This window comes from Berghia stephanieae, chromosome 12 (genome assembly GCF_034508935.2).
Source record: "Berghia stephanieae isolate SIO BIC M18660-M18661 chromosome 12, UCSD_Bste_1.3, whole genome shotgun sequence".
Lineage (NCBI taxonomy): Eukaryota > Metazoa > Mollusca > Gastropoda > Nudibranchia > Aeolidiidae > Berghia > Berghia stephanieae.
In genome coordinates this window covers 7,871,899-7,888,117 of record NC_088371.1, presented here as the reverse complement: position 1 = coordinate 7,888,117, position 16,219 = coordinate 7,871,899, and the positions used below count along the sequence as shown (strand labels likewise).

The 16,219-nt window shown below is 37.7% G+C and overlaps 1 protein-coding gene across 1 annotated transcript in view; it reads left to right on the top strand.

The window, feature by feature from the left end:
• The window catches only part of LOC144958117 (uncharacterized), a 68,636-nt gene that overhangs the window by 14,383 nt on the left and 38,034 nt on the right, over nt 1–16,219 (top strand). The window contains exons 7-14 of the mRNA XM_078889787.1: nt 315–672; nt 2,391–2,537; nt 3,783–3,889; nt 4,539–4,705; nt 5,557–5,652; nt 7,427–7,594; nt 10,133–10,256; nt 10,797–11,471. Of these exons, the coding sequence (XP_078745913.1) occupies nt 315–672; nt 2,391–2,537; nt 3,783–3,889; nt 4,539–4,705; nt 5,557–5,652; nt 7,427–7,594; nt 10,133–10,256; nt 10,797–11,471 (1,842 nt within the window). The remainder of the gene's footprint in view (nt 1–314; nt 673–2,390; nt 2,538–3,782; nt 3,890–4,538; nt 4,706–5,556; nt 5,653–7,426; nt 7,595–10,132; nt 10,257–10,796; nt 11,472–16,219) is intronic.

Here is a 16,219-nt window from a genome sequence, read left to right as displayed (position 1 = left end):
AAAATAATTTTTTTTTGTCTCTGGTGCGTGTATGACTATTTAGGAAAAATCATGAAAATGGTCGGTAAGGAGGGATTTAAAGGTGCTACATGACTTTAATCCGCCTGTAACTAGTTGATTGGGGGTCCTGATAGCTCAGTTAGAGCACTCGCTTCACATGCAAAGGGACCGGGATTTATCCCGGGTGGAGTCGAGATTTTTTTTCCTATCGATTTTTTTTTTTCTTTGTTGTAATGTTGTGGAATGATAAATGATGATGATTATGATAATTTAGTAATTATTTATCCTTTTTTTTTTTCTCCTCAATTTTCCAGTTGAGTAAAGAGCTCGAGTCGTCCATCAATCATCTGCAATCCATTTTTTCCGATCACTCATCAGCTGCTACCAGATTGCCTCAATGTGCAGGGGAAATCGTCTCCATCTTGTCAAACTCTGTCATCAACGAATCCTTCAAGAAGTTTTCCTCCGTCGCCATTGATTCCAAACTCCACGATCTGTTCTCGTTGAGTTTGGACGTGTTGATACGAGATGTGCTTTGCTACAGCGGATCCCCGTCTTCTGAGTTGTCAGCTTCGGTGGCCTCATTGGCTGCTCGTCGATCTTACGACATGGCAGTCGTCAGCAAGTCGAGAATGATGCTGCTTCAGTCACTGCTTTTGCAAAATGATTTAGGTGACTACGTTTCTATCATAACATCATACATGCCACTTAAATAGATTTGGAAGTCGATCCTATCTGTGGTGTCAAGTTTGTCACAATACCAAATTAAGTTTAAAAAGATTTTTTTTAATAGATAAAGTTCCTTTTATTCATCCCATAAGGGAAATTTGTCTCGAGGGTCTATTCCAAGGGAAGACTGGAATAACCTAGGCATCAGCTGCAGTGCAGTGCTGCAAATTGAGATAGGGCGAGGTGACTTGCTCAAGGGCACACAGCGCAGCGGTGGGTGGTCGGACTCGGTACCTTTTGGTACGAAGCAAATACCATACCGCTGAGCCACTCTGCCCCTGGTCTCATTTGCAATTTTGACTCTCTTATAATGCTTTAGTTTTGTTTCCCTTTGTCAATGTAGGTAAAGCTAGTGTTAATTTTTTTTTTAAAACACACACACACACACAATACTCAAATATTCCCTATATAGATTAAGCCCCTGTTTGTGCAGGGTTAATGGAGAGTTGCAATCACTTGCTATCCTTTGGATAGGACGCTAATCGGAGCTAATCGACCCAGCTACCCAATCACAGCTGGTTGGATCTTAAATAGTCCCTTAACTTGTGGGCACTGATCTATCAGGACCCTCCATTATACATGTTGATCCACATCTGACCCCTATTTAAACCATTCCCCTTTGTCTATTTGACTCATCCCCCTTTGTCTATTTGAATCATCCCCCTTTGTCTATTTGACTCATCCCCCTTTGTCTATTTGAACCATTCCCTTTGTCTATTTGAACCATTCCCTTTGTCTATTTAAACCATTCCCCTTTGTCTATTTGACTCATCCCCCTTTGTCTATTTGAATCATCCCCCTTTGTCTATTTGACTCATCCCCCTTTGTCTTTTTGAATCATTCCCTTTGTCTATTTGAATCATTCCCCTTTGTCTATTTGAATCATTCCCCTTTGTCTATTTGAATCATTCCCTTTGTGTATTTGAACCATTACTCTTTGTCTATTTGAACCATTCCTCTTTGTCTATTTGAATCATTCTCCTTCGTCTATTTGAACCATTCCTCTTTGTTTATTTGAACAATTCCTTTGTCTATTTGAACCATTCCCTTTGTCTATTTGAACCATTCCTCTTTGTCTATTTGAACCATTCCTCTTTGTCTATTTGAAACATTCCTCTTTGTCTATTTGAACCATTCCCCTTTGTCTATTTGAACCATTCTCCTTTGTCTATTTGAACCATTCCCCTTTGTCTATTTGAACCATTCCCCTTTGTCTATTTGAACCATTCTCCTTTGTCTATTTGAACCATTCCTCATTGTCTATTTGAACCATTCCTCATTGTCTATTTGTCCTTTGTCTTACTTTTTTCTCATACCTTTGTCTTACTTTTTTCTCATACCCTTGTCTTACTTTTTTCTCATCCCCTTGTCTTACTTTTTTCTCATAGGCTTTTAATTGTAAGTCTAGACTTTTTTTCACCAACCCATTTTCTTCCTTTATACTGGTGCAGAAATAACTGTAAAACCCTTAAAAACAAACAAACCCATTTTCATCCTTTTCACTGGCGCATAAATGACCTAAATACGTAACAAGAGCTGTAAAACCTTTAAAAACCAACAGCAATTTTCTTCCTTTTCACTGGTGCTGAAATGACCCAAATATGTAGCAAGAGCTGTAAAACCCTTAAAAACAAATCAATCTATTTTCTATTCATCTCCAGACAATTGTGTACAGATTGGAGTGTCTGCCAGACTCAAAAGCTCTCTAAATCTGCTCTGCTTGTTGGTGAAAAAAGTAAAGAAAGGATCCGGCCTCTCAGCAGAGTCCTCAGCGTACAGAACCATCTTTAAAACTCTTAAAAATGCAGGTTGGTATGCATCAGGCTACTGGGTGGGGTTCCTGACCTCCCATAGTTGGCAGGGAGGTACTTGCTGTGTCTTCTATCACCCTGTGTGTGTTTTCCAATTGCTCTCTGTCTTTGTCTTGGAATGAGATTGCTTAGTTTTGTCCTGACCCTAAACTGGGAGGAAAACAGTCAAATTATAGTTTTGGGAGATGATATTTTTTCCCTTGTAAATCATCTTCTATTTATGTATGCTTATTTTTTTTAAATTCCCTTTTAACATATGATTTGTAAACATTTGAGTGTATTCACTCTTAGTGGTGATCTTGTGCTGGGCTAAAATTTAATTAATCGCAAAATAAATACACTGAAAGTTGCTCTTGGAATCTACATCTGTTCCCATTTGAACCAGCTCCCTTTGCTTACTTTTCATCAAATCTTTTAATTGTACATCTAGAATGTTTTTACTATCCAATTTTCATTATTTTTTTTCCGGCGCTGTATATACACGAAATGTGTTGTAGACACTGCAAAACCCTTAAAAACAAAAACAAAGCATCAGTCTAATTCGTGGTAAGATGCCAAGTGTTGTGCCATTTATAAAACACAGACCTTGCATCATACCATTATCACCACAATGACAATACTGCCATGATATGGAGAGAAAAAATAAGACTACATTAAAAGAAAATTCGCCCTTTTGAGCTTTTTATATAGCGCAATATCCACTAAACATGCTCAAAGCGCTTTACAAGGGGTTCCTGACCAACAACAACATCATTTAACATGTAGGACGGGACATGACGCCTTTTAGGCGATATTACAATTTTTTTTCGAACAGAGACAAGGCTGTTTAAGGCCAGGTACTCAAAAGAGTAGAGAGTATAGTAGTATGACACTCACTTTTGGATCAGAAGGTCCTGTGTTTGAGCCCAGCTCGGCGCATAGTTGAGTCCTTTCAAAAGACTCATGTCGCCTGTTAGGCGATATTACATTGTTTTTCCAACAAAGACAACGCTGTTAACAGCCAGGTACTCATTTTACACCTGAGTACAATGAGAGAATGTGAGTAAAGAGCCTTTTCCAAGGACTCAACTATGCACTGAGCAAGGCTCAAACCCGGGACCTTCCAATCTGAAGTCATTCTGCAAGACCACAATATAGATAAGTGATTACCTTGAACATTTAAAGACATCGCACAACATGTCGATTACATTGTTACTTGCCATTATGATTAATTATTATATCTTGCTATATTTTATAATTCAGTGTGTTCTCTCGGAAGTCTGTGTCGATTGCTTCGTCGTCTGGAGAAATACGATACCATCATAGCCGTTGCTTCTCCCTTATGGCCTGTAGCCAATCTTCCTGAAATGGTGAGGATCTTGAACCATTCATAGACATAGACTTAGTCATAGAATACAGAGAAAAAATGCAGTCCTTCAGTCAGAACCATTAGGAGCTGGAGTTTATCCCAGTTTCTGTAACATGAAAAGGACAATAGCAATTACTTGCTTGCTACCATTTGGATAGGGATGCTAGTCTATTGCTTATGTACTTTCCAACAGATCTAACAGACCCAGCTACCCAATCACTGCAAGGTAAGAAAAAGATCTCCACTTAAGTCCTGGGAATTGAACTCTGTCCCTTTGCATGTGAAGCGAGCGCTCTACCAACTGAGCTATCGGGACCCCTATAGAATTTCGAAAGGGTACCAAAAAAAAAGACTCAGTAAAAAAAATAATTTTGTAATAAAATCTTTAGCATTTATGTAGAACAATATTTAGGAACGCTGTAATGTAAGATAAGATGTGACACCTGAAAAGCGATATTACCAATTTTTTTACAATGCTTTTAAAGGTTGATGTACTCATTTTACACCTGAGTTTGGTGAGGGAATTCTTTCTATAGTATTATTGTTTTTATTATTATTATTATTGTTATTATTATCATCATCGTCATTATTAATATTAATATTATTATCATTATCATCATCATCATTATTAATATTGTTTTAAATTTCAGCTGTCGGTTGTGTCTCACCAAGAGTCATTGTGTGAAGCCTATCGTGTGCAGGGCAATGTGGAGGCAGCCTGTCAGATTGTGGTCCAGGCATCTGCTCTAGGGAGTCATCTCGTTACTCCAGGGCTGTTGAAAGTCATTGTCAAGATAGCCAGGACGGAGAGCAGCCTGTGAGTTTGGAATTTTTAAATTTTTTAAAAATGTTTTTTTAAAACGAGCTTTTATTTAGCGCAATATCCACTAAACGTGCTCAAAGCACTTTACGTGGGTCCCTGACCAAATAGCAACAAGTAACATGTAGAACGAGACATGACACCTGTTAGGCGATATTACAATTTTTTTCCAACATGGACAACGCTGTAAACTGCCATGTACTCATTGTACACCCGAGTACGGTGAGAGAATGTGAGTAAAGAGACTTTTCCAAGGACTCAACTATGCGTAGAGCGAGGCTCGAACCCAGGACCTTCCGATCCGAAAGCGAGTGTCATACCACAAGACCACATAGCTGTACAAAATTAAATAACCGCAATGTCCGTATAAAAATTATTGATAGCAGGCTTGCCAATCCAGTATGATTTCTCATAATTTAATACGCTGTAAGGTCCAAAATATGATATGTTACAGTGAAGTAAATAACAATGTGAAATTGAATGTAAGCTTCAATTAAATATATACGACAACAGGTAAAATTGATGTTTTGGGTTTCCCCTTAATCAACAAAATAGGATGAATGAAACACTACAGACAAATGAGATAATGTGGTAGTGGCTTGTTAAGATCTTAATGTTTTAATACTTTTTTTCATTCTTAGAAAGAATAATAAAAATTGGATTGAACTTAACCACTTTTGAAACTGTGTTCAACTTGGAGAATTTTTACTTGCTTTTGTTTTGTTTTGTTTTGTGGGGTTTTTTTTTGGGGGGGGGGGGTTGTCTTTGTTTATCTTTCTTTATATATTTTTAAAGTAATTTTTCCTCCTGAACACTTTAATTTTTATATTTCATAATTTTTGTGTCAGGAAAATTCCAGTCTTGTTTTCAAGATGTACAGAAGAGAGTGGCGTGTTCATCATGCTCAGCCTCGTCAGACTAATGGCTGTCACTTCCTCTACCAGGTATTCTTTGGTTTTATTTTGCCTTTTTTTTCCTTCTTCCTCAAGTATACATTTCTGGGTGCGGTTCCTGACCTCCCATAGTGGGCAGGGAGGTACGTGTTGTGTCTTCTATCCCCCTATATCTGTTTTCCAACTTGCTTTCTGTGTGGGGTTTCTGACCTCCCATAGTGGGCAGGGAGGTACGTGTTGTGTCTTCTATCCCCCTATATCTGTTTTCCAACTTGCTTTCTGTCTTTGTCTTGGAATGAGATTACTTGGTTTTGTCCTGGCTCTGGCCAGAGACCCTGACTGGGAGGGAACAGAAACAGTCAAATGTATAGTTATTATTTTGGGAGATGATATTTTTTTCCTTGTAAATCATTTCTGTTATGTATTATTATATTTGTTGTTTTGAATTTATAATGTAAGCACTTGAGTGTATTCCTCTTAGTAGGATCCTGTGCTCGTGTCTGGATGAGACTTTTAGGTGATCTCAAACTATGCACAATGATAGTATGCTCTTGGAATCTAAATCTATTCCCTATTTGTACTTTCCCCCATTGTGTTATTTTTTCCAGGGTGCTTTAATTGTAATTCTAGAACTGTTATATCATCCATTTTCTTCCTTTTTACTGGCGCTGATATGACCTAAATGTGTCTCAAGCGCCGTAAAACCCTTAAAAACAAAACAATTTCTTTAATTTTGACTTTTTTTTCCTCCTCAAGTATACATTTATATATATTTTTCTAAAATATAAACATATATTTCTTATTGGGGGTGGTGGTTGGGGACGGGTTTGTGTGTTTGTGAGTGTGTGTTCTCTTTTTCTTCTTTTATAAAATCTCTGGCATTGTCTAATATGATGATATACTTCGCCTAGAACTTGTTGAAATCAGAATAAGGTGCTATACAAAAATCTGACCTCACCTAATTTTGCTTGCTTTTGTTACAAGACGAGACACTTAACCATTGAACCACAGATATCGTAACTTATTGTTTTCATTATTATTCATTTCCATTATGAGTTTCAATATTTCAATATTGACTTGTGCTCCTGTCTTTACTCTATAACTTTTTTATCTGCCAGATATGCGCTAATTAAGTTTTCTTCTATTTTGATTTCCTATGCTACTTCCCCCCTCCTCTGATATTCTGATAAGTTTTTAATAGTCTTCAGAGCCATGAAGGCAGAGTTTATTCTGGTGTCTATGGCGTGAATCAGACAATATCAATTGCTTGCTACCCTTTGGATAGGATGCTAGTCTATCACAAAGTCCTTTCCACCAGATCTAACAGACCCAGCTACCCAATCACTGCTGGGTGGACAGGGGGGGGGGGTCAGAAAATAATCTCGACTACATCCTGGATTTATCTCGGTCCCTTTGATTTTGAAGCGAGTGCTCTACCAACTGAGCTATTGAGATCCCTGAATATCCCGATAAACTGACTTCTTATCTTTTGGATATTGGTTGTGAGATTCCCGCTAAAAAAAAGTAAAATTAAAAATTTTTAAAAACATGTTAGTCCTTCCATGACATAGCAGAAAGACTGTTTTCTGATATTTTTACTGACTTTAAGTTTAAGTGGTCTGTTCACCAAAGAGACTCCTTATGTGAAATATATTCCATTTTGAATAGAGGTAGATATGCCATCTTTTAATGCTGTGTCAATTTCCTCCTTTTTCCAGATTTTCAGCCTGTTTTCCAGCTTTAAAAAAATAATGTCCATAAGCAGCCATGAAGTGTTTTTATTCACTTTTTAAAAATCAGGTTTTTTTCCCCCCTTTTCATGCAGCCAAACGTTTATCAAGCACCAAAAGACTGTTCTGAGACATTTAGTGGACTCGACCTTGAGCTCTTCGGACATGGTTCTTGTCAAACTGATGTTGGCTGAGTTCTCTTGGTACTGTCCTGACACGGATACAACTTCTCTGTCATCCAAGAATAATGATTCAGTCATAAGGTTTTCATTTCAATTATTTTTTCCTTCTCCTCCTTCTCCTCCTCTTCCCAATCATTCTCCAACACTCCTCCTCTCCTCCTCCTTCCTTCTCCATCTTCTTCCTGTTGACCAAAAAAAAAAAAATGTCAATAAATGAGAATTAAATTTATAAAATAACTACAAATAATAATGCTCTCTCAATTATCATCTTGATAACATTTGCAGCTTAAAGATTTTTTTTTATTTTTGAAAAAATATTTTTTGTTTATTTATTTATGTATTTATTATTTCAGTATAGTATTAATTGAACTATTCCATTTTTTACGTCTTCAATGATCCAAATTGTCTCTGTTCTTCATTTAATGTTGCTCCTCTGTGCCTCTCATTGATTTAACTTAAGGTTGTTTTTTTAAGCGGAGGGGCGACACCTGAATTATCGATTTTTGGCTCAAAATATAAAATTTCAGTTTTTTATTTATTATAAAAGAACAATCATTTTTTCACATATTTTCAGCACTGAGAAGGTGATTTGGATTATATAAAGTTTGTAAATCGTCTTTCATAAACATGGAAGTCGACATGAAAATACCAAACTTTTCAATTTTTTGTGAGAATTCAACTGAAAATAATAGGGCTGAAAAGCATTATAATACATATCGATGTTGTAGATTTTGATATCGATAGTTTAGTCTACTCTTTGCCCGTCTAGTTGACAAGGTTTCAGTCTCATAAATATCACAATATGGGCAGGGGAGGGGTTTAGAAACTGTTAGTCGCGAACAAAGATTGTGTGTCAAACAGCTGATAAGAGGTCAAGTTGTCAGGTAAATACAACGTGATCACGAATGGTGCGATCTGATTGGCTGACCTTGTTCTCGACCTCCGACTTCGCGCCCCAGGGATTGGATGTTGAGTCAGTGTGAAAGTTCGCCTCTATTACTATTATATTTTACTACGATTTGTTTACATTCCGATTGATCAGTTGTTTTATCAAATTTTGCCACGTATTCACGTTAATTATCTCTAAATATTTCCAATTTTTACTGGATTATTATAAATATACCTAAAGTGACCAAAAAATCCAAACGTTGGCAACAATTATTTGCTACATAAGCCAAGAAAGCAAGAAAGTTATGATGGCTCATGGTTGATCCGTGGCCACAAATCTTTGATTGGAATTGGGTGTGTGATAGTAGTATTATGATAAAGCGATTCCAAGCAATGCCGCAGCGGAAAGAAATGAGATGGGCTATTCTTGCCGGTCTTTACCACGGTTATTCCACTAATGACTTCCCTCAACATAGGTACTGTCCTCCTGAACCGGACTCCATATGCTTTTATAAAAAATATATTGCTGCCCATGTGTATCCTGTTGACACAAGCAGCGTCTACATACACCTTTGAATTTTGATTTGCTTCATGAGCACTTGAAGCCTGTATATGATTTGTTGTGAGATGAAGACAGCACAAAATCCAAACGAAAGGTTTCATAATTCTGTTTGGTCAAGATGCCATAAAACATACTTCCATTCCCTGAAAAAAGTTGAGTTTGGTGCAGAGTATAATTTTGGTCCAACAGAAATAACATCCCTGAAAGTGTCTTTGAGCATCGGTGGACTGGGAGAACACTCCCAGATGTTGAGTCAGAAAGCAGAGTCAAAAAGACTTGACCAAAGCATAAGGGTTGCTCAACATAAAGAGAAAAAAAAAGAAGCAAAATGAAAGCTCAGACCCGTGAAAAAGCCCAGAGGGAGGCAGAAAAAGAACACGGGGGACCCTCATACGGTGCTGGTATGTTTTGAGCTGGTTGTACCGTTTTGTCTTATTATTTTCATTCATTGTTATCTTTGATCTCGTTTTTCTCAAAATGACATTTTTTAACAATCTTTTTTATCTTATTTTGTCATTTATCAATCAATTTGTTTAAAACTTTGCATGTCTAGAGCTATAGTGATTATCTAAAATCATACAGAAGGAATTTTAAATATCTTTATTATTTTTTGAAAAATTGACAATTTTATGTCAAAAAACATGATTTTTATCATACCGAAAAATTTTTTTTTTTTTAAATTTATAAATAAAAATCTATTAAAAATATTTAATAAATACTCTGTATTTTTTTTTTATAATATACAAAAATACAATCATGCCAAATTTCAAGAAAATTCCATGGAAACTTATTGAGAATGTAACTTTTAAAAATAGCACCCAGAGAAGAGTAAAATCCAAGAAAATAGTTTCAGGTGTCGCCCCTCCCCTTAAGCACTTAGGGAATGTTTTAATAAGATGAAATGCCATGTATTTTTCTCTTCTTCTTTCTTCTTTTTTTTCTTCTTCTTCTTCTTCTTCTTCTTCTTCTTCTTCTTCTTCTCTTCTTCTTCTTCTTCTTCTTCTTCTTTCTTCTTCTTCTTTCTTCTTCTTCTTATTTTATTTATTCATTATTATTATTATTATTATTGTTATTATTATTATTATTATTATTATTATTATCATCATCATTATTATTGTTGTCCATTTTATTATCCTGTTATTCATGAAATGTATATTTTCTATCTTCAGCGATTACCCCTTGGAACTTTTACAAGATTGTGTGACAGAATCAGATTTGAACTTTCAGGATTTCAAGGCACAGGCTGTCTTGTTGACGGCTGAAATTCATCACACGCTGGCCTGTCTCAAACTGGTTAGGGATTAATATTTATGTATGACTGTGACAAAATGACACTTTGGTGACATTTGCCAAAAAAAATACTCCGATAATAATTTATTTTGAAAAACTAAGTTTTTATTTGTTTCTGTCAAGTTAGATAATGTAAAATAGACGAAAAAAAAACCCAGACTCCAATTGATTAGCATCATCATCATTTTTATTATTATTATATTTCAGAATTGTTGGTGTTATTATTATTATTATTATTATTATTATTATTATTATTATTATTATTATTATTATTATTATTATTATTATTATTATTAATATTGTTATTATCATTATTATTATTACCATTGTTATTATCATTATTATTGTTATTATTATTATTATTATTATTATTATTATTATTATTATTATTATTATTATTATTAGGCAAATTATTAGATATCTTATTTCTTTTTCTGTTTTCTTTCATTTTTTTTTTTTTTTTCAATTATTTACACCAAATAATATTTTACATTTAAGTTGATGACCCATCCTCGTATTGACAAACCATCTCTTCTCTTCCAGAATCAAACATCATGTGACAATAAGCCATCCAATGCTTCTACAGGGAGGAATGACAACGACAACAAAAACAATAACAGTGAGGATAACAACAGCAATAATAATAATAATAGCTTGCTCGCCATCAACACTCTAGAAGCTTCTGAATTGAGTTCTTCTGTGTTTGATACACCCGTGACTCACTCTGTTCATCGATCCAAGATTGCTAAACAGAGGAAGGGCGTTACAAGGCAGAAATTGACAACCATGGCTGATAAGAACATAGAGTCTTCCTCATCCTTAATATTTCCCATTTGGGAAGACTCAAATATGGCTGGAAGTGTAAAAAGTGGAAATAGTAACAGTGATGATGGAGTTGACGATGCCAACCTCGACGACGGTGATGATGATAAATCTGCAGTTGGAATATCCGAGTTGGATTCGAAAGAATTACTTTCGGCTGCTTGGAAATCTTTCTGTTTGTGGAAGGACTGGTACGAGGAGGTTGGAGGTGGCAATGGACTGACGTCTGGAGGGGTATCAAAGACTTCATCGACTGTTGTTAAGGAGATGGATGATGGGACTGCTGAGACTACAGCAGCAGCAGCAGCAGCAACATCAGAATCATTGGCTTTTCGCATGGACAGAAATCTGTCCTTTCTGCAACATCTTGTGTCTCTAGCCCTAACACTTGATAAGGTGATATTTTTTTCCTCCTCGTATTGAAATATTTTAATATGTCAGTATTTAGTATTATATTCTTATTATGATATAATCGTCTTCATCATGGAGTCGAGGTGGCCAAGTAGTGAAGGCATTGCACTATGATCCGGAAGATCCTGGGTTTGATCCATGCTTCAGACACTTTTTGCTTTTTTCCTTGGGCAAGATTATTACCCCCAATTTGCAGATTTTGGACAATTTGGATGATTCCTGTTGACATCAGACGTCTGTTTCATAATTGTCTATATTCTTTTATGGAATGCATAGGCAACGACATCGATGGATGTCATGCGAAGGACGTTATTTTTTTATTTTTTTTATCATCGTCATTGTTGTTGTCTGAAGTCTAGTCTATAATATGTGACCCTTCACCTCAAAACGGTATTATGTCGGGTTGGTTAAGATGTCGAAAATTGAATTTATAGCCAGACATATCAGACTTGTGTTGAGTTTATACTATTTATTGAGGAGAATTAATATCATATTTTAGGATGATAACGCCAACAGTTTATATTTTTGACCAATTTAACATGAAATCCGGATTTTAAGCACATGGTTCATTCCGACATAATACCGTTTTGAGACGATGGGTCACACAGTGATGCCAAAACTCCGGTTTCACCGGAAAAAACTCTGGTCTGGAGCAAAAAAATTCCGGGCTCCGGTCAAATTCCGGTGAGGTCAATTTGTTCCAAGTTGTTTCAATTTGATACCCCCTTCCACCCCCCTCTTTCCAACTACCACATCATTATCATTGCCACTAGTATTACAACCATCATCACTACCACTACTACTGCAACCACCACCACATCATCAGTACTACCACTACTACTACAACCAACACATCATCACTGCCACTACTACTACAACCACCACCACTACTACACCACCACCGCCACATCATCATCACTACCACTACTACCACAACCATCACAGCATCATCATCACTACCACCACTACTACAACCACCACCACCACTACTTCATCGTCGTTACCACTACTACTACAACCACCACCAACACATCATCATTACCACTACGACTACAACAACCTCCATCACATCATTACTACCACTACTACTACAACCACCACAACCACATCATCATTACTGCTACTACTACAACCACCACCACCACCACATCATCACTACCACTACCACTGCAAGCACCACCACCACCTCATCTTCATCACTCCCCAACCACCACCACCACATCATCATCACTACACTACCACTGCTACTACAACACCACCACCACCACATCATCACCACCACTACTACTACAACCACCACAACCACATCGTCATCTCTACTACTACTACTACTACTACTACTACTACTACTACTACTACTACTACTACTACTACTACTACTACTGCTACTACTACTACAACAACAACTACTACAACATCATCATCACTACCACTACTAATACAACCACCAGCACCACATCATCATCACGACTAGTACTACTACAACCACCATCACCACATCATCACTACCACTACAACCACTACCACATCATCATTGCCACTACTACTACTACAACCACCACCACATCATCACTACCACCACTACTACAACCACCACCACATTATCACATCATTATCATCACAACCACAACTACTACAACCACTATATCACCACCACATCATCATCACTACCACTACTATTCAACCACCACCACCACCACCATATCATCATCACTACCACTAACAACCACTATCACATCTTCATCCTCACTACCACCAGTACTACAATCTCTACCCTTAGGTTTTGGCGCTTTACTTCATTTGAAATACGGAAACTTTGGGATTGTATTTGGCAATGTGTTTATGTATCATAATATAATTCTAATCAGTTATCTATTTAGAACTATACAATATGTAAACACAATACCATTCCAATTCCCTTTTCTTTCGTGCTGAAATTCCTCTTTCGGCATTGAAATTCCTACGAGTGGTGTCTGAAACTCCTGTGAGCCAAATTTAAAGTTGGCGTCTCTGGTCACATATTTAATCTTTTCGATCATGATCATCATCATTGCCTTTTTCCACCTGGGTCAGGGTATAGGCCACAGACAAACAGTTTCCATCCTTCTCTATCCTGAGCCAACTTTTTTATCTCATTCCAGGTCTTACCACTTCTCTGTATATCAGCTTCTTTAATTCTTCTCCATGTTCCTCGTGGCCTTCCCCTTGATCTTCTGCCCTGAGGGTTCCAGTCCAATACTTTCTTTGTTATAGTTGAGTCATTCTTTCTAAGCGTGTGTCCAATCCACCTCCATCGTCTTCTTCCTATATCCTCTCCCACTGGTTTCTTCTGTGTTCTTTTCCATACTTCTTCATTCTTTATTCTATCCATCCATTTTATTCTGAGTAGCTTACGCATGCACCTGTTTACAAAAATCTGTACCCTCCTTATACATGCCTGTGATGCGTTCCAAGTTTCACATCCATACAGTAGGACAGACTTCACGTTTGAGTTGAAAAGTCTTAGCTTTAGTTGAAGGGAGATATCTTTAGTTCTCCAAACTCTGTTCAAAGATGTGAATGCAGCCTGTGCCTTTCCTATTCGTGCTTTCACCTCTGCTTCCGTGCCTCCATCCTTGTCAATTATACTTCCGAGATAGCAGAAAGTGTCTATATCTTCGAGTTCCTGATCTTTTACTTTGATCTGCTCCCTTTGACGCGTACCTATCCTCAAGACCTTTGACTTTGCAGGATGTATTCTTAGACCAATTGATTCCGAGAGGCTGTTTATAATTGTGATTTTTGCTTGCATCTGGTCCTGGGTGTGGGACAAAAGAGCCAGATCATCTGCAAAATCCAGATCATCCAACTGTGTCCAGGGGGTCCACTGTATCCCATTTCTTCTCCCTTTGGAGGTTTCCTTCATTAGCCAATCAATGGCAAGGATGAACAGGAATGGAGAGAGCAAGCATCCCTGCTTGACACCAGTCTTAATTTCAAAGCTGTCAGTAAGCTGATCTTGATGTACAACCCTGCAACTTGATCCTTCATACATTTCCTTAACGAGGTTTACTATCTTTTCAGGGAGTCCATAGTGTGCCAGAATTTTCCACAATGTTGCTCTGTCAATACTGTCGAAAGCCTTCTCGTAATCCAGAAAGTTGACAATAAGAGGAGAGTTCCATTCTATAGACTGTTCCACTATGACTCGCAGAGAGGCAATCTGGTCGGTGGTTGAACGGTTTTTCCGAAAACCTGCCTGTTCGTCCCGCAGTTTAGCATCTGTTGCATTCTTAATTCTCTCTAAAATAATACGGTTGAAAACCTTTCCTGGGATAGAAAGAAGAGTGATGCCTCGATAATTATTACAATTACTGAGGTCCCCTTTCTTTGGAAGCTTGATAAGATGTCCTTCCTTCCAATCCTTTGGGAATATCCCGTCATTCCAGATTCTCTCAAATAGTGGGTGCAGGGCCTCAGCATTTCTTTCCGCATCAACTTTTAGAGCCTCCGGTGGAATCTGGTCTGGTCCAGCAGCTTTCCCCCTTTTCATCTTGTTAATGGCACCCACAATCTCTGCTATCGATGGTGGATCACAGCTAATTGGTAGCTCATTCCTTGCAGGCAAAATTTCTGGCTGGTTGTCTGGTGGTGGTCTGTTCAGAAGGCAGTTGAAATGTTCCCTCCATCGTTCAGATTGAGCCTCTTTTCCAAAAATAGTTTTCCCATCTTTGTCTTTGACTGGTACCTCTGGTTTCCCATATTTTCCAGCAAGTGTCTTGGTAGTTTGATAAAGGATCCTCATGTGTCCTCCAGTCGCTGCTGCTTCTGCTTTCTCTGCAAGTCTGTTCATGAATGCTTCCTTGTCTTTCTTCACAGATCTTTTGACTTCCTTAGCTATGGCTCGATACTGCTCTTGTGCATCCAGTCTTGAAGCCCTTGTTCAGCTTGCATTCACTTGTTCCTTCCTTGTTCTCCTCTTTTCAATAAGGTCCAAGGTGGTTGGACTTATCCATTCTTTATGTTCCGATTTCTTTACCCCCAATACCTCGTGGCAAGTTGTTATGTAGACTTCCTTGATCTTTGCCCAATGTGACTCTACATCTATGTCCTCCTCGAGCTCAGTAAGAGGTTGGAATCTATTACTCAATTGTAGTTTGAATTCCTCATTCTTTTCCCCATCAAGTGCATTCACCTCGAATTTTCTTCTTGTATGTGATCTGGCCCGTGTTTTCTGAGTCGGAGCTTAAGCTTTGCCAATAGCAGGTGGTGGTCTGATCCAACATCTGCCCCTCTCCGTACTGTCACATCTTCCAATGAACGTCTGAATCTACGAGAGATACAAAAATGATCAATCTGATTCTCTGTCACACCATCTGGTGAGACCCAAGTTGCTTTGTGGATCCTCTTATGGGGGAACACTGATCCTCCAATCACCAAACTGTTAAATGCACAGAAATTTGCAAATCTCTCACCATTATCATTCATTTCTCCCATGCCATGACGTCCCATGATACCTTCATAGCCTACGTTATCCTGTCCCACTTTTGCATTAGCATCTCCCATCAATATGTTGATGTCTTTCCTTGGCAACTTGTCAATGACTTGTTGTAGCAGACCATAAAATGTATCTTTGTCCTCATCTGTTGCATCATTTGTTGGGGCATAGATCTGTACAATGTTCATGCTGATCTTCTTACTCCGTGTTGTAAAGGACGCCATGATGATCCTTTCTCCGCATTGTTCCCATCCTC